Source organism: Argiope bruennichi, chromosome 2, assembly GCF_947563725.1.
Source record: "Argiope bruennichi chromosome 2, qqArgBrue1.1, whole genome shotgun sequence".
Taxonomy (NCBI): Eukaryota; Metazoa; Arthropoda; class Arachnida; order Araneae; family Araneidae; genus Argiope; species Argiope bruennichi.
This window is the reverse complement of record NC_079152.1, coordinates 90260067-90279612: the sequence shown is the minus strand read 5'-3', so window position 1 is coordinate 90279612 and position 19546 is coordinate 90260067. Positions and strand designations below refer to the sequence as shown.

Genomic DNA, 19546 nt, shown 5'->3' with positions numbered 1-19546 from the left:
TCAAGGTTCTAAATCACTACGAACTTGCAAACATTGTAAATTTAAAATGGAATCAAGATTTGAATCTGTATCTCAGCCACAGTACTACCAATACTTTCAAAAACCTCAACACAAAAATCAAACAATGGCTGAAATCCAAACTGTTCCTCAAAACACTAAATTCACATTGGCTGGTAACAAACGTAATCTTATTACAAAAAAAAAAAAAAAAAAAAAACCTGTTCACAGGCCATTTTTTACCACATTTAGAAGAATTGTAGTTACAAATTTTGATGTTTATTTCGAACTAAGTGATAATTTGGTTTCTTTGTAATAAATTTAGCATAACAAACAGATTTTGAAATTAGCTACATATTCTAGAAAGCAATTCATTTCAAGATTGCTAAAACGGCTAAATTTGGCTAAAAAATGGATTTCAAATGGCTAAATTCATTTTTATCGGAGTTAACATTCTAAAAATATTTTTTATGAAATTTCATATCTCATTTTATAATCTATCTCATTAATAATAGAAAATAAAAATCATGGAGAGAGTGACTTATTCATTTATTGTACAACAAAAGTTACTGTATAAACAATGTTTCTTGAACAAAATCTAAAGATAGAGAAAACCACAGTAATTGTAGATTTCATCACATTGTAACCATGCAAAGCGTTTAAAAGCAGGAATTAAATATTAAAAATGGCTAAAATGTCACATTTATGATATTTATTATTAATTAATCCATACTAATACCTAGAAATAAAATAAGTGCAAGAGAAACAGTACAGATGATCTAGCAATAACAGGAAATAATTCAACACTTTTAAGAATACAGTTTCAAATGTTTTTATGCATATAAAAAGATAAATAGAGTAAAAACAAAAATTTATAAAACTACTTAAGCTTAGTGTTTCAATTCAGTATAAGCATGTATCTCACAACTACGGAAAAAGATTTGTTTGAAAACATAGTATGACGATTCTAAACTCAGCGAATAAAAGAAATTGACCAAAAAGGTTTCGGCATATACATTTTAATTGTACATAAGTGAACAAAAAATTTGGTTCCCAGAATTAAAATATTCTTCCTCTGATGCTACAAAAAATGATTACAATCAAGTGAAGAAGAAAATAAATATATATATATATATACACACATGTATGTATATGTATCACTGATTTTAAGTTTTAAAATCGGTACTAATGAGTTTGACATTGAACACCTTGAGGTCTACCATAACGATCATCATCATCTTCAAGTGGCTGCCTATATTTTGAATGCCTATCATTCTCGGGATTAATATCCATAAGAGGAAGCTGGGGAGAGAAAGAGAGAAAAAAAAAAAAAAAAAGATAAAATATTCAGCATTTTTTAAAGTCATTGTTTTTTTAATTATCTAAACTACAGTTTAACAATTTTCTCAAAATAAGATACTAAAAACATTCTTTATATTTCATATTCCATGTTTTTTCCCCTCCATATGTTGTTTTCAATTACTTATTTTAAGCTCATTTACCACTGAAAGTAAAAAAATTTCATCCCGAAAATAAATAAATAACTTTAAAAATATTGCATTTTTTTATATACATCATCAGAATTATTAACAATAATCAACAAAATCTATATCTGGTAGATTTCTTTTTTTCTATATGCTCTTTTGCTATTGCGATAATTATCTACAAGAAACTACCTGAAGTTCTAATATACTTAAATCCTGAAAGTGTTGAAAGCAAGTCATTGGCTGACTTTATATTGATTATGTTGCAAAATATCTCAGGAAGTGCATCATTAAGAATAAAATTTTGAAGGAACACTACATTGTCTCGAACATCAGAAAAAAACAATGAAATGTTCCTCCCTGCAGGTATGAGGATGTGTAGACTAGTTTTATCTTAAAAAGAAAAAAAAGAAAGAAAGAAAAAGCACCAATCTTAACCTAATTTTTTTATTACAGAATTATAAGTTGAAATAAAATAAATTAAGTTTGGTATTAACTAAGCAATGCCTTAATTTCATACAAATATGCACATAAAATACCACCAGAAATCACTGAACTTTTTTCACCAACATTGAAACAATTATTTAAAATGTTTTTTATGCATGTTTTATTTAAATTTAATCCAAAACAATCACATATCTTAAATTATTTTATTACACTGCAATTCATAGCATAAGGGGAAAAAAAGTTATGCTGCTACTTCATTAACATTTCCATTCCTCAAGAAAGGTTAAAAACACAAGTAAACAATCCTAGAATATAAAAATCATGCTATTTTTTTAAAAAATATGTAAATAAAAGTTTATCTTTAGATATTTTTCCAAACACTTTCAATTCACTTAATTTTTCATTGACAGCTTTTCCCAGTAATTGATTTTTTTGGCAATGAAAAGTTTCGAGCTCCTCAAACAAATATGTGCATTAGCTTTATATTCAATTTTAGCAATGTCCTTTCCCAAGAGAAATTTCTTTTTCCATAAAGGGATCAAGAAATCAGGGTTTAAATTTCTTAATATTATTGACAACTATTTCTTATGTCATGTTTCCCCGAAAGTAGGCAATATTTTGAATGGACTTCTATTGCTAACTTTCTCAGTTCTTTAATATTTACCAAGTGGATTCTGCCAGGTTGTCCTGATTATGTCATGAAGCAAATTTTTCAAATTTTCCTTTTCTTTAAATTAATGCAGAATTCTGCTTCAATAGATGCTTGTTCATGAGAAAGAATGAATACTTTTGAAACCCTTCACATGTTCTTAAAATCAATTCTTTCTCTGTTAACAGAATCTTAAAATATATAAAACCAAACAAAAATACTCACTTCTTCAGCATCATCAGGAATAATATATTCAGGTCTAGGAGGCAGAAGGGCTTCTATCTGGGCAATAGCATCAGTGGAAAGAGTTTCAGGGAATTTGACATGGAAATTAATAATGAACTTGCCCTTCTCAAAAGGATTCTTGTATTGAGGCATACCTTCATTCAGAATGCATTTGTATGATAGATGTTTTGTGACTTCACCTATAATGAAATTAATATTCTGTAATATGAAGATATATTTAATTTACATTATATCAATAATAAAAGCAAAAATAAATATGACGTTCATTTTTCATTCAAGCAATAATAAACAATATGATAATATTTCATTATATAAAGTTGCATTCAATTTTCTTTATTCATAGCAATAAAATTTGAACTAAATAATCAATAAAAAAAATTATCTAAAAAAATACTAAGCAATATGACTGAAGATAATGTTATGAACACCAACAAGATTATTCAGCTTTCTGTTTGAATGGGAAGATGTTCCCATCTTAATAAATTGTTACTCTGCAAACAATACTGCAGACATGATTGTCAGATTAACTAACAAAAATTTTTGTAGCAAATTACATGCAAATTGGCATACTTAATAAATTACTCTTTAGGTGTTAAGTGCTCGTATATAATAATAAAGGACTGAATTCCTTATATTAGAGCTTTCTCTACTTATAACATTTATAAACACTTAAATCAAAATTATTTAGCAAAATAAGTTTGAAATAAATAGTGATCCATTAGAAAAAAGAAACCAGAACCAGAAGAAATGATACAGGTTTAGAACAACAACAATAATAATAATAAAAAGCTAACTTCAACCTAACTTCATAACAATAAAATAAGTATGAATGAACGGACAGAAAAATGAATAAATTTTTACTACAGTATTTAAGATAATACAAATGTAGTAGAATTATGAAAATTAATTGATCTCAAGAATGGGGAAATTCAATCCCAAAAATGCTGAAATATGCCGTTTTCCAGAAATGCTATTTTAAATTCAGAACAAAAATACTGAAATAAAACATAAGTAGACCTCAGCTCATTAACCTTGGCTGCAATTCAATATAAAAAAAAAAAAAAAAAAAAAAAATGTCAATAAAATTTATGATCCCATAACTAGAAAGCGTTTGCAAACACATGCATAAAATACAGAAGCAAACGATTTACTAACAGGGGAAAAAAAAAAAAAAAAAAAAAATGCAAGGATACATCATATTTTAAAAAACGCTGAAAGGAAATAATTTCGTACCATCTATACATCTAGTCATAAACACTTCCAGATTTACTCATATTCAATACATTTGTTAAAAAAATGGAGAAAAAAATTCCCCAAAAATATTAGTGATAAGAAAGAAAATTATGCATCAAATCTGCACACAATACAGAAATGCAAAAAACGTAGAATTTAATTAAATTTATCAATTGTTTGTTAGCAGGAATTTAAGCATAAAATGCTTACATTTGGAAAGATTAATTTAAACAGAGCTTTCCTCCTACAATTGGCAGAGAAAAAAAAGGACTCCTTTGCAAGACAATTAATTAAAATTGATTTTATACAAAGTTTGTGCTTAAGAAAAAAAACTGATTTATGGCAATAGAATTGCAAAATTAAGAGAATTAAGAAAATTAAGCATATAAGAATATCACTTCCAAAGCAAGGCTCTTGAAGGTCTTTTAGAACCATAAACTGAAAACATGAATATCAACATAAACCATTCATTCGCAGAAGTAAAAGCTTACAGGTATAACACAGCCTGATCTTACAAAAGAAAAGAAAAAAAAATGTATCCTTGATATTTATTAGATAGTAATTATTATTATTATTTTAGTCTTGAAAAATCTTCCCATAATTTGATAAATAATTAACACTGAAGGCAGGGAACATTTTTAATTAGTACTATTTTCAATTTCTTTTCAATAAACAATAATAATTTGCTTTTAAAGTGGTTATTTAATGAATCTTTTTTTCTTCTTCTTAACACTATTGCAAAAATCATATCTAAAAAAATTACAACAATAAGGAACAATTAATTACAGAATAAACCAAATGAACATATTTTACCTGGCAACACTGTAATAATAAGTTCCCTTTTATCTAAAGTCCGAATAATTCGTTGGAAACCACACAAAGCTTCCACCAATGTGAGTTCCATTTTCATAATAATATCAGAGCCATGTCTTTTAAACACAGCATGTTCTTTTTCATCCAATACAATAATAATATCACCAGGCTCTAAACCTGGTTCTTGATCTCCTTCTCCAGCAAAAGTGATTTTATGCCCATCTTCCATGCCTAGAAAAATGAAAAACTAAGAATAAAATACAATACAAATAAAAAAATTTAAATATTACCAATTTAAAAAAATAACTGAAAATTGAAAAATAAAATTAATAAAACGGGGAAAGTCTCCTTACCTTTATCAATGTGCACCTCAAGTAACTTTCGTTCGCGAACCACTTTCTTGCCATGACAATTTTTGCACCTGTCTTTTGGATTTATGTATTCTCCTTGACCTTGGCAAGATTGGCATATACTTTGAATTCGTTGCACCATCCCTGGACCCAATTGTTGCACATGCGTCTGCATGCCACTTCCATTACATTTGGTACACTTTTCTAAAGCTCCTTTTTTGCCACCACGACCTAATATTTGTAATGAGCAAATCTCATTATAAAAGCATATAATGTTTAATACAGGATATGCGAGACAAAGATAAAAAGCAGTTCCTAGAAAGACAAGCTCAACAAGAGCTAAATGTAACAAGAGCATTATCATAGGAAATGAGAAAGTTTTCATATTTTGATACATGCATGTTATAATGAATTACAGGCCTAATACATGACCTTGGAATTATGCTAAGATCGCTAAGTTCCATTACACATAATGCAACATAGTGTTTGAATTTTGAGTCAATTTATTATGCAAGTACCTATATTTTCAAAGATAAAAATATCTAATTAACACATTTTTAATAGTTTTTTGGTTAATGTAGAAAATAAAATCTATGCCAAAATTTAACTTTTAAAACAAATGTTATTACACTAAAAAAGAATAAAAATACATTTATCTTTTTAATGTAAAACAGAAAACTCACCTTCACATTTTTCACAAATAACATTCTTCTGGACAGCTAATTTTCTCACAGCTCCATTGTATAGTTCATCGAGAGTTACACCTAATTGGTGAACTACATTTGCACTTCTATTGTCTCTTTTTCTAGTGGCACCACCAAAGAACATGTCAAATATGTCCATTGGAGATGACATGCCACCACTTCCACTAATACCACCCTCTTTGATTGCTTGTTCTCCACCTTGATCATAGATTTTACGTTTCTCAGGGTTTGAAAGAACTTCATAAGCCTGAGAGATTTGCTTAAACTATAAGAGAGAGAGAGAAATCAAATTAAATGTTAGTACAAATTATGTTAATAACACTTTGTAACTTCAGCATTGAGCTTGATAAGCTCATAAGCAAAGGCTGCACAACTGCAAATTACTCGCGTAACAAATACATCCCCATACAAAATAAGACAATGCTTTCCAAGAATAAAAATCCAAAATAAGACAGTGCTACAATGCATGCTTTTTTTTTTATAAGAAAATTGTCTAAAGACTGACTAGGCTTCAAACTTTAGCCAAATGACCCATAACATCACTAAATGAATTTGTTGTATACATAGCTATTGCCTTATTATTACTGTGCATACGAAGTAATTTCCCATGCTTTCATATCTCTTATTTCATTGGAATGTTAGTACATCACAGACTATTATTTCCTCCTCTTTTGCGCAAATCTCCTCCACAGCCTTTTGTGACGGCATAGAATATAGCCCTGGATATTTTCACCTATCAGCTCAATGATTTCATTGCTTCCATCTTAGTCTTGCAATCCTGATCAGAGATACAATCTCATCAATTAAGTTTCTATAGGCACTGTCCAAACCTATCAGAGTTGCATTTGATAATACTATTTGGAGTGACAAAGGTCAATGCAGCTAGCTGTAACATCATAATGTTCTGCTTGCCACTCATTCTGAGAAAGACCACTCATTAAGCAACTCATAAGCATCCGTTCAATGTGTGAATAATTTGTTAAGCATATAATAAAAAAAAAGTTAATTTATAACTAAAATATCTGATTATTTCTTATCAAAAGCTACACTAGATACAACTATCCATAGTAGAATATTCATAATAAATGAAAATTATTAATTCAAATTAGTCTAGAATACTAACATTTATCATAAAATATCTATATTATATATAAAATTGATTATTTTAGAACATACCCTTTCTCCTTCTGATGGATTTTTATCTGGATGATACTTCAAAGCAAGCTTCCTGTAAGATTTCTTTAACTCATCTAGGGTACAACTGGGTTTCACCCCAAGAATATCATAATAAGTCGTCTCTTTAACCATTTTTGATCTGGAATAATTACAAAATTTAAAATGTAATTTTCTCTTTAAAAACAAAGACATTTATGCAGCAATTTAATGATTAAAGCACTAAATGTAATCTACTAGAGTAAAACAATTTAAATATCTAATAAATAATATTAATAAATATTTAATATGCTGAATAATAAATATTAATATATAATAAATATTTAATATGCTGAATTATTATTATTATTATTATATTATAATTATTATTATAATTACATAAATCATAATTATTATTATTATAATTATATAATTTAATATATAATAAATATTTAATATGCTGAAAATCAAAAAAAAAAGTACATATTTTGATAAGAAAAATTGTCAATGCATTAAAATTCAACTTAATTTAAGGTAGAAATTTCCATAATTTTGTTTGCCAAAATTAGTTTGCAAAATTTCGATCTGGGAATTGCGATGTTGAACTACATTCAGGAAGGCTAGTTGAAGCCAATGAAGACGCAGTAAAGGCATTAATTGATGTAGATCGGCAAATAAAAACTTGCAATATCAAATTCGACTCTTCAAGATAATTTGAAATGCTAAGTTTAATCTCAAAACTTGAGAAATGAGACTGTCACTTTCTTACAAAAAGAAATTTATGCCATCCTGTTGACATCTGCGATTTCCTTCTCAACGTCAAAAAAATATGTATTTTTGAAATGCATTATTACTGGGGAGAAGAAATAGGTTTCTAGAGAAAGAGCTCATGGAGTAAAAAGAGGTGAACTGGCTCAAAGTACTTTGAAAGCTGATATTCATCATAAAAAGTAGATACTATTTGTCTGGTGAGATTTTAAAGAAATCTTTCTTTTTTTTTAGCTTCTACCAGACAACATAACGATCATTTCTGAAGTGTATTGTCATTAACTGGACAAACTGAGTGGCTCACTTTAACAGAAAAAAGACAGAACTGACCAATAGAAAAGACATAGTGCTTCACCAAGATAACACAAGACCTCATATAAGTCTCATAATTCGCCAAAAGCTTTTGCAAACTTTTTATCCAATCCAAGTGATTTACAGCTTGCATGGGATATACTGCTATACCCATCATATTTACCATATCTGGCCCTTTCTGATTACTATTTCTTCTGGTTTCTACAAATCATTTTAGATGTCAAAATCTTTATTTCAAATGAGGAGGTCAAAATTTACCTAGGTCAGTTTTGTGCCAGAAAAAAACAAAAATTTTATTAGTGTGGAATCATGCTGCCAGAAAGATAGCAAAAGATATTGGACTAGAATAGACAATATATAATTCAATAAAATATTTATTAGCTATAAAAAAAATCATCTTTCATTATCATAAAAAGAAATACTTTCTAAACAACCATACAAAGAACATAAGCGCACAATATAAATCGGTAATTACAGAATAACAACAACACACTAAAGATGTAACTCAACAAAAAAATTTTAAATGGAAGAACAAGTAAAAAAAGCTCATATAAAGCATTTTATTAATTTATCAGCTATATAGAAGAATCTGGTACATAGTGACTAATGGTGGGAAATTAACTTTTTTAAAGACAACAAGCTATCGAATATGTTAATCTTATCTAAAAGTTTTCTCATTGTATTAGAAAATTTTGATATGTTTGGCTAGAATTTTTTTCTATTGACACTAATTGATCTATATTGGAATTTTTAAAAATAAAATTAATTAACATAAATACTTTTAAAACACAACTTGCAAAAAAGTAAATCTAGAGATTACTTTTTTAAAATTGTTAATTAATGAATACAAACAGGACAATTTAAGATACTGAATATTATTTTTTTTTTCAAACTAGGACAACATAAATCAAAGAAATTGAACTGTAAGAAGAATCCAGATGACTGGTCAATTATGTTATTTATATTATTTTCAGTTGCCTTTTTTAAAAATCAAATCTAATGAATCTTTTAATAAAGATATTTGCCAGTAATTAAAAATTTCGTTCAAATTCAGTGCACTTTCAATTCAAAACAAACAGTCGAAATTCAGAACCGTTTTTGTTGATCCAAAAAATGTCTGATCATAATAATTAAATCAATGAAATTTCCCTAAAAATAATTATATACTGATAAATTTAAGGGTTTGACTACTGAGCAATTAGGATAAAAAAATAATTTTAATAAAATTCCACAATCTGAGAATTATAGTAGAATGATGCAATAACTTCTTAAATGATGCGTATTTTTAATGGTAGAAAAATACATTATTACGAACGATCAGAATACATAATCAGACAAGCAAATGATCAATTTCCAACCAAATTTTTTAAAAATCTGAAACAAACAAAGCAAAAGGGTAACTCATTAAGATCCTCCGTCAGGGTTACTCATTAAGTTATCAGTTTAATAATATGCTCAAAAACCGTAAAAAATATTATATAAACACTGATTTGTATGATCATAAAAATTACACTATTTATACCAAATCAGGCAATTAAATCTTCAACTTAATGCAAAATTAGCATCTGACAAGTTATATAAATCATTGCAAGGTAATTGTTTTTACAAGTTCTTAATGTTTAATTTTACCATATTTTGAATTTAAGAAAATTTCATAATTTTACTAGGATATCAGCAAATAAAATCAGCATTTACAAAGAAATTCAAAATTCTTTCATTTTAAAATACACAATTGAAATCGGTTTCACTTTTAATACGCAAATTTAAAATGGCTCTGAAAAATATATACATTTGTTTATCTTGCTCATTAAAGGAGATTTTCTTGCAACAAATAATACTCAAAAATTAAGACAAAAGACCAGTAAAATTTACATAAAGGAAGTGAAATAAAAGTTAGCCATTTTATACAATACATACTGAACAAAAAAGATTCCAAACAGTAAAATAATTCGTATATCGCTGATTAACAAAATTTCATAGATTAGAAACTGTTTAAAAACTCTGTAATACACCAAAATAGTACAAAAAAGTTCCAAGAAACAAATCGATTTACAAACCTATGCTGTGATCAGGTAAAAATTTTCTAACCACTAGCCAGAAATTTCTCGACGAGCTATGAGAATTACAATGAAAAAGAGAAAAAAAATTATATTTGCGTGCGCATATATACAAATGTTGCCAGTTTAGTAAAAATTTTAGTCTGTAGTGGAGCATGACTTGCCATATCAAATTTTATTCACCAAAATAATGGAATAATATGCTTTAAAGTTTTATTTTTTTAATTCATGCTATCTTTTTCAAATTTATATTTTATAATTTAAATTTACAAAATGTCGAGCTGCTATTGATTATTTTCATTTTATGACATGCATCCAGAAAATAGAAGTGAAGTGACTTACTTCCGATAATGGAATAAACTGTTACAGACCGGCAGGCTCTTTTCACCTAGAAATCAAATTGAAAGGAAAAGCAGCAGTTGAATGTTTTTACAGGGTTACATTAGTACGATCAGTTTCGCCAAAAAAAAAAAATAATAATAACAATAATCCGGTCGATTTTTAATTTGAAACAAATAAATAAGTTGTCTTGCTGGATTCTATCCTAACTTTTCTTTTTGTTTCTTATAATTTATTTTAAAACTAATAGAATGATTTTAGAGTAAGATAATTAAAATTCTTTTGAAAAAAAAGTTTAAATATTTTTTTTTATCTCTGCTTCATTTCATGAAAAAAATTTCAGTTTTGCACTTATCATATAACATAATCATAATTATTTATATTAAGTAGCAATGCGTTATGCAGAACTGTGCATGACAAAATATTTATAAACACAACTATAATAATTCTATCTACCTATCTGTCTGTCTCTCTCTATATATATAAATGGATGATAATTATAATAATCTGGTTCAGAATTTGTGTTCAATTAAAATGACAGTAATTTTATGAAATAAAGAAAAGAAAATGTTCAATTTATTTCAGCCTGAAAATTGCCAGGTTGGTAATCGTTGTGACTTATTTAAAGAAATTGATAACTCTGTCTACCAAAACTATTATCTCACAAAATGATCTTTGTATTATAATAAAACTTTAAAAAAATTACAATATTGTTATCATTTTAATACAGCGTTTTCTTTGCTTTTAATAATTTTCTTAAATGCAATACACAGCTTGTTACAATTAATTTTTAATTTTATGAATTTCCATCAAAACATTCTCAAAATTAAAAATTAATTATGACTTTGTAATTAACTACATTTTTATTAGTTTGTAATTATTAAATTTTATTATAATTAATTAATTTTTTAATTAAAAATTAATTGACTTAAAAAAATTAATGTGTTTTTTGCCAATGTTAAAATTAAGATTTAAGAAAGAAAAAAAAAAGAATTTTTCTTTCGATATTAATTCCGAAGTAAAATTTTCACTTTCGCTTTCATTTTGTAATATGTACATTTTTTGTTACTATTCTTTTCAGCATTCTGAGACGACCACTTTTCTACGATTCTATCTCATTAAGGGGTGACTCGCGGAAGGATGTGCGCATTTCCGGTATTTACTTTACTGTTAAATATAAACATCTCCTAATTTCCTCTCACCCCTATTTTATCAAATTAATCTCATTATAACGCATGTCCAGAAACGCGGAGGGTTTTAGAAACAATACTTACGTTACAATTTGTTTTGTCTCTTTCAGAATAAATTCGTGTTTTTTCTTTTCCAGCCTTATCAAATACTTGGTGAAATTTTTATAAAAATATGCATTCCTCATTAATATTTAATACTTTAAAAAGTCAATAATATCGTCGAACAAGCTGGTCACCTGAGCCGGCTATATTATACTTGCAAATAGAGTATTCTGATTACACTGATTGCAGAACTGGGAAAATCAATTAATTGTTGAGGACGAGGGCAGTGTCAAAGTTTTATTGTGAAAATTTCTCGAAAATGAATGACTGATTAGGGTAAGCGATCATCATGAGCTACCAAATGAAATAGAAACTGGCGAAATTAGACCTGTGATTAGAAATGGAGTTCTGGTTCTTTGATTTTGAAAACAATTTTAAATATAAAGACTCATGTAATATTTATGAATTCCAATTTCCGGTGATTGCTAAAACAGGGGGGGGGGGATAAAATTATTAAAAAAATCCGCGTAAGTATCTCTAATTTAGAACATAATTCTTTTTCGTGATTTTTGTTATCTCACAATCGAGAAGAGAAAGAGAGAACAAATCTAGGAGAGACTGGGAATACTTTTTCAATTTACATTTATTAATTTCAAATAGCTTAATTTCAGATTTGACGTATTGCTTTTAAAAACACTCGTTTTAACAGTTAACTTCCCGTTTCTTAATCACAGAATTCTCTTCAACTCCATATCGATTCGAAATGAACGAATTGCGATAATATGCAAATGGTCTTCTAAAAGCACTCCGTTATTCAGATAAAATAAGACATTCTGTTTCGAATTATAACTGCTTAGATAAGAATGAAATAAGCGTAATACCTTTATGATATTTCCTCTGGAAAGATTAGAATATAGTGCTTTTAGATATCAACCTAAAATCAATTTCACTTCACCATTGTTTTTGGCACATAACGTATTAATTCCCGCAAATAGCATATCGTCCACAGTAAATTATTCAGTATTTCTTATAAAAAATAATGCTAAATGAGGATAAATATTTTATTCTTAGAATTTTTTTTTCCTAAAAATGGCTTTACTTTTGGAGAAATTTTATTAATGTGAGATTAAAAGGGGTTGGTGACTTGCTTTTAAGATCTCAGTTTCAGAACCGGGGGGCTCCAAGTTTGAGACAACCTAAGAAACGCCATGCAAGAGGGCCCGATGAGCGTTAAATCAGCTGGCGGCGAACGGCTTCCCGCTATAGTGCAGAAGCTTGGAGAGGGGGTCAGATGTCGTCCCTATCATCTGACCGCGGTTCAAGATTGCCCACTCCAAAATTGCTCTAAAATTACTTTAAAATTGGATGTTAATATAACTAAACTAAGCCTGATAACAAATTACTGGATTTGAATTCAATAATTGTTGAATTTTAGAGGAGCAAACCTGTATTCGAAAAATAGTTTAGAATTCCATAATGTACGTGAAATAACATTATACTTTGCGCCAAATTCGCGAACAACAAAGAATTTCTTGTGGACCGATTGAATCAATAAAGCAGATAGTTGATAAAAATTAATGGGGGTAGTCTCTTCGAAATTTTCTCCGATATTCTCAAATGAAGATGTTATTCCCCTTCTCCAGCACAAAATGTTGAGCTTTAGAAAGGTCGTGAGTTCTTTTATTATTATTATTATTATTATTTTATATATATCGCACATGATTTTTATTTTTATATTTCGTATCTGAGAATTTTGTGCTTCGTAAATTGGTGTAGAAAATCGAATATGCATTCTAGGTAAGTCAGCCATTTAACTCTCCGACCCGCCACGAAGGCACACGGATTTAAACCATAAAAACTGAATGACCGGATCGCCGCAACAGCAACATTGGTGGGAACTGTGGTTGAGTCCTAAGGGCCATCACCGGCCACGGTACAACCCTCCCCAAAGGAAGTACGTCCCGTCATCGATGGGAGGAGTCAGATCTACCCCCCATTAGTGTACCCTCCAGGGTGGCGAGATCCAACCACCATGCCGGAAGCATCTCATCCTCATTTCGAGGTGCCCCCCCCGGGGTTTTGCATTCTAGGTAACATTTTTTTCAATCCTTTGAAGCCAAAATGTGACACAAAACTAAAATTATAATAATAAGATCACACAGTAAAATTTTATTTATTTCACTCAATGTATCTTTGAGCTATCGCATTTACATGCAGACGAAATTACGAACGATAGGCTATAAATCGCTTTATATCTAAGTCCTACACTAAAGTCTTAAATTCTTTACAGATTTTTTTCAAAGTCTGATAAAGATGTATACTTTAGATGCGTGTAGAAAATTTTATTTGTCCAATTTGTTTCTTGTTTGAGTTTACATGCCTGCGTTAATGCAGACAAACAATTATTCAAATCTTTTATGCATTTGATTCAAAGTTAATATGAATATGCATGCTGGATACTAGATATCTGTACCAAATTTTATCTATCTAGCTTTTTACTCAAGTTTTATCTATCTATCCTATTCATTTGTATTCGGACAACTACGATCGACAGATTCCTATGAATAAATTTCGCTCGAAGTTTAACAGACAGATATAATTCCATAATTGTATTTTTTTATTTCGAATTCAGATATTTCAGGAATGAATGAAATATGAAAATTAGTCAAAATATCGGGTTCGAATTTGTTGACAGTATTTCTCATTGTAAATTTTGTATTCGACATAGTAAAAATCTTGTGAATATATTTTAATCTATAAACTTTGTAATTATGTAATATTATATTCATCAACTTCACGTGTAAAAACTCTCTTCGAAAAAATATTAAGCTGTAACTGTCAGACATTTTTCGGATTGGCATTTCGTTTCAATTTCTAATAAAATATTTTGTACTTCATGACTTGACAGAGTTGACCTCGATAAGTGAGCGGCCTGGCGCGAACTATACTTGCAGGGCTTGGTAAGAAATTTCGCACAACAAAATCATAATTTGTTGCTTTTCTCTGTTTATTACATTTCATAAAGGGATTTGATAAAGATCTGAGTAATGCATAAAACTGGCAAATCACAAATTAATTAAAAAAGTCAAAATTTTACTCGCACAAAAAAAAATCTTTAAGAATTCAAATTATAAAAATAATTACTTCACAAACTTGTAAAATATAAGTGGGTTGCGAACTTTTAAAATAAGGTTACAATAACCAATTTAAAAAAATATTCCTCACATATAGTAGCACACAGAATCGTTGATATTATTTATTTCGTATTCGATTGATATAAATTCTAAAAAATAATAATTAATAAATAAATAAATAAGTCTTTTTGGATTAATAATAGATTGTCGACAATTTTTATGCATTTACTTTCTCAATTGTGAGTAAAAAATTCCTGCAGATGCGTTGGTAATTAATTAGTTTAATTTAATTTTGATAACAGTAAAAATGTTTGAACACAATTCAAATAAGTTAATTAAATGAATATTATAATATTTGCACAATTGTTATGTTGGCAGGCAAAACTCGACATGTATTTTTATTTAATTAAATGAATCAATGCATTGAATTTCGTCTTCCAACTTGGAATTTAACTCTGCAATATTTAAGAAAATCGTCTTCAATCAGTTTGCACGCATTATCCGATTTATATTAGAACCTATACGATGTTTCAAGTTTGTGAGTAATTTTTAATCTTTCATTAATAAATAATTTCTTTTCATCTATATTTATAATTAAAATTAATGAACTGGAAATAAATTCATGCAATTTTGATCAGAAAATATAAAGTTTGGAAATGTATTTTATCAGATGAAATCTTAATTAAAAAAAATGTTTTTTTTTTCACAAAGTATTTAAAACAAGATACAAAATTTTTTCACTCTCTCTCTTTCTCCTTCAGTTTATCAGGGCCACACATGCAGTTTTTCCCTGCATTTTAGCCAATACAAAATCACGAAATTCACTTTTTTAGTAATATATACGATTCTAACAAATAATCATCAGGAACCGTCTTTCAGAAACTTTCACTAAAGTATCTAAGTATTAATAACCAAATACCATTGCGAACAATAAGTACGAAAGAACCTATTAACGTGTGCTCTTTAGTGATGGATCACTGGTTAATACAGAAGTACCAAAAACCAAATTTATATTTTTAGCATCTTTTTTTCGGCGGATAAAAAACCAAATTTGGCATAGAATCACAACAGTAGCCATAAAGTCAGGTAACAAATTTAATATGTTTTTATCATATTTTGAGTTATCGAATTTACATGTTTGTGAAGAAAAGACCGACGGATTAACCGTTCAGCGGATTTGATTTCAAAACTGAAACATATCAATTCTTCAGATGTTAAATTTGTGTACCGAATTTTAGCCATCCGGCGTTCTTCGTTTCGTAGCTTTACCTTATATTCGGACTGAGGGACAGATGGAATTCCACAGAATGGATTTCGTTCCAAATTTAATAGAAACGTTCAGATTCGGTCATAATTCCATATACGAAATTTCATCAGCCATCTGAAAAACGTTTTTGAGTTATCGTGCTCATAGACAGACAGACATAATTCCAAAAACGTGTTTTTCGAACTCACAGAGATTTGGAACATGGAGATACGTCCAAACCTCGAGTTCGAATTTTTAAAGAGTACAATACTTCATCTATACTTCGTAAACGAGAAAGTAAAAGGTAGGCATTTCTATTCTACAAAACTAGTCATTTTCATAGGGACTTGTGCGCCGCCATAATTCCTAATCCTCTGAGCTAGCCCTGCTGTTTGGAAAATGAAGACTATCTCATGAATAGGATAAATGCATTTATCTTTTTTTTAACGCGTATTTAAAGTCCGAAAATTCTCTTATGATCATTGAAGGCGAAAATTATTGACATACTTAAATGAGACAACAATTTAGAAATTTAAAATTTTTAGTTTCAATTCCATACTAATTAAAATATATTCGAATTGTAGATAATATTTCAATAGATGGTTCACAGGACCGAAAAGAAAATTAACAAATTACCAAAAAATTTGAGTGAAACACTTTCCGATTACCAAATATCATTACAAATAGAACCCTTTGCATCATTTCAAGAAAAATTATTGAGTAATTTTTAAAAATTCAAGGTAACCAATTTCGTTGGCATTATTATTTTCTAAAAACATGAAATGGAGATTTACTATCATGTCATTTTCAAGACTAGTGTTCAGGGAATCAACAGGCCTTTTATCGATTAAGCTTGAGATATATGTACAATCTTCGGTTAGTTTCATGATGAACATTTCCATTGCGTTCTTAACTTTAATTCTAAGCATTCTGGTTATTTCTGTTATTTTCAACATAATAACTTCTTTAATAAACAAAAATTCATCTGAGTTTTTTTTTCTTCTCTTTTTTCCTCGTATATATAGCATAAGATAGTAATAGTAAAAAAATTCGATCTCCAGATATTGTCGAATCTCCACGTTTTAGATCCCCCAAAAACAAATGTTTTGAAAATGTCCGTCTGTCTGTTTGTGCCGAAAATAACTCAACAACGCTTTGATCTAGACAGGAGAAATTTTGTATACGGTCTTTACATCATATTTTCAGATTTCTATCAAATTTTGAGTAAAATCTGTTCAGAGGAAGTCCGTCTGTACGGCGGTTCGAATAGGATTTAACATGATAATTACAGAACGGAGAGCTATATAGATAAAATTCGATACAGAATTATCATCTATAGTCTAGACACCTATCAAAGTTTGTGCCAAATTCAATAGATATTGACCATCTGTTCGTCTGTTCTTTTAGAAACATGCAAACACAAAAACGCAATGGCTTAAATATTTCAAATTTGGTATGAGATTTTGTATTTTTGTAATTTTGTATCTTTTTTTTTGTTTGTTTGTTTCTATTGGTTGGAAAAAACGCACGAAAACACAAATTGGATTTCGGATAGGTACTATTAACCGCATGTCAGGGATTAATCGCCAAATAGCTCGCCAAGGATGACACGATAGATTCAGTAAAAATGCGAAGGCGTTCTCTGGCATAACACTTTTATTAGAGAATAAATGGTAAAGTTTTTGGGAGAATATTCCCTCTGGTTTAATATTTTTTTGACACATCAAGCTTAAATTATACAATTCAAAAAATAGTTGCTGTACGTTGAGATTAAAAATATATACTTGTTTTGATTTAGATTTAGATTTCTGGCGCAAGATCCTGTTGCAGAATATGCTGCGCCGAAGCAGCTTACAATTTCCACAGCAAGATAAAAAGTAGTTTATCGTTACAAGAAGTGCAACTGACAGTGTTCAAACTAGTCAAAAATTAAGGAAAGAAGGTATTAAAACTGTAAGTTAAATTTCATGGATGATACCAACATCTTTAATGTACGAAGAAATGTTTGGATGATGCGACTCACCCAGTAAAAAATCTAAGGTAAAATTGTTGGACTTAAAATACTTGTTTTGAAAATTGTGCAATATGTTTCGAAAAATTTTTTCTGTTGAATTTCTTCGTCCTGCATGTGTTTCCTCTTTACGAATTTTCATGCAGTTGATTTCTACTTACCTGATGCCTTAAGCATCAATATCTTTAGCCAACTATTAAAATTGATTATGCAGTCTGATATCAATATCAATTCAATTCACTAAAACCGGTCGATATTTAAAACAGCGATATTTACCATTTTCTTATCAGCACAAAAATAACATATTTTCGCAATTGTTGACATTGTTTTCGATTTGCTCGAATTTCTGTTGACGAATTCGAGTATCACTTTTACATTTTTTTTCCGAGAAGCAAACATGCATTTTTCGATAACATTTCGATACATTTTTCGAGTGAATCGATAACAAATTTTTTTCCCGATTCGCAAATTATTTCATCTAAATATCACTAAATATTCGTAAAACTAGTGATTTGAGAAATAAAACTTCATGTTCTCACTTTAACACTGCAATCGTAATTATCATAAACAAACATCATCTTCCAACGGAATAAAGTATGTTTAATTGTCCCTTCAAAATTTGCAGCTCGTAAACATAATGCCGATTCGGAGAAAATGCAGGGGAGGATAGAATTGCATTCCTCCATCCCCCCCCCCTTTCGCTACGTGTGCGTTCCTCGGGAATGTGGTGAAAGGGGATGACAACGAAGGAATCATGGTGTTTTTTTGGTTAGTACAAAAGATTAAAACAAGGAATATGAAGAATATTTCCTCCGTTCTGTCATACAGTCATCATTTAAAGATCTCTTGTTAAATTTATTGTTTGAGTGGTTTTCAGGAATAGGAAATGAAACCAGGGGCAGTGATCTCTTAAAACTTTTTCACATACTCTCTAATAAAGATGTTATCCCAGTGAATGCCTTGCATGGCATTGGCGTACAAGTTACCAAATATTATTTGGTGTGAGTTTAGCATTTTTACTGAATCTTAGTTCCATCCTTGGCGAGTTTTTTGGCGATTTATCTTTGGTATGCGATTAATAGTACCTATCCGAAAATCGAACTTGTGCTTTAGATTGAATCGATAGAAAAAAATTTGACACAAAACTGCACGTGTAGTCATAAAGTCACACACAAAATTTGATATATTGAAGTCATTGCGCTTTTTAATTATCGCTTTTAAATATTTTTGAAAGTATAGACCGACAGACAGTCAAACCGTTGTTGGTTTTGGCTCAAAATTTCACAGATGTCTACACTATTGATGTTAATTTTGTGTATCGAATTTTATCTTTATATATCTTTTCATTTTGTAGTTATTGTATTAAATTAAA

General features: G+C 29.0%; 1 protein-coding gene across 1 annotated transcript; it reads right to left on the bottom strand.

The window, feature by feature from the left end:
* Nucleotides 1–1000: 1000 nt before the first annotated feature.
* LOC129961671 (dnaJ homolog subfamily A member 1-like) lies at nt 1001–10341 on the bottom strand. The gene is made up of 7 exons (XM_056075199.1): nt 10213–10341; nt 7100–7238; nt 5903–6188; nt 5223–5450; nt 4870–5100; nt 2803–3002; nt 1001–1299 (listed from the first exon to the last, which is right to left on the bottom strand). The coding sequence occupies exons 2-7, from the start codon at nt 7229–7231 to the stop codon at nt 1183–1185; spliced, it is 1194 nt and encodes a 397-aa protein (XP_055931174.1). The 5' UTR covers nt 7232–7238; nt 10213–10341; the 3' UTR covers nt 1001–1182.
* Nucleotides 10342–19546: the final 9205 nt, after the last annotated feature.

Excerpts from the sequence above, each read along its gene's own strand:
- LOC129961671 (XM_056075199.1), bottom strand. The coding sequence starts at position 7,231 with ATGGTTAAAGAGACGACTTATTATGATATTCTTGGGGTGAAACCCAGT. Across the intron at positions 6,189-7,099 it reads ATCCATCAGAAGGAGAAAGG|TTTAAGCAAATCTCTCAGGC; the intron begins GTATGTTCTAAA and ends TCTCTCTTATAG. Across the intron at positions 5,451-5,902 it reads TATTTGTGAAAAATGTGAAG|GTCGTGGTGGCAAAAAAGGA; the intron begins GTGAGTTTTCTG and ends TACAAATATTAG.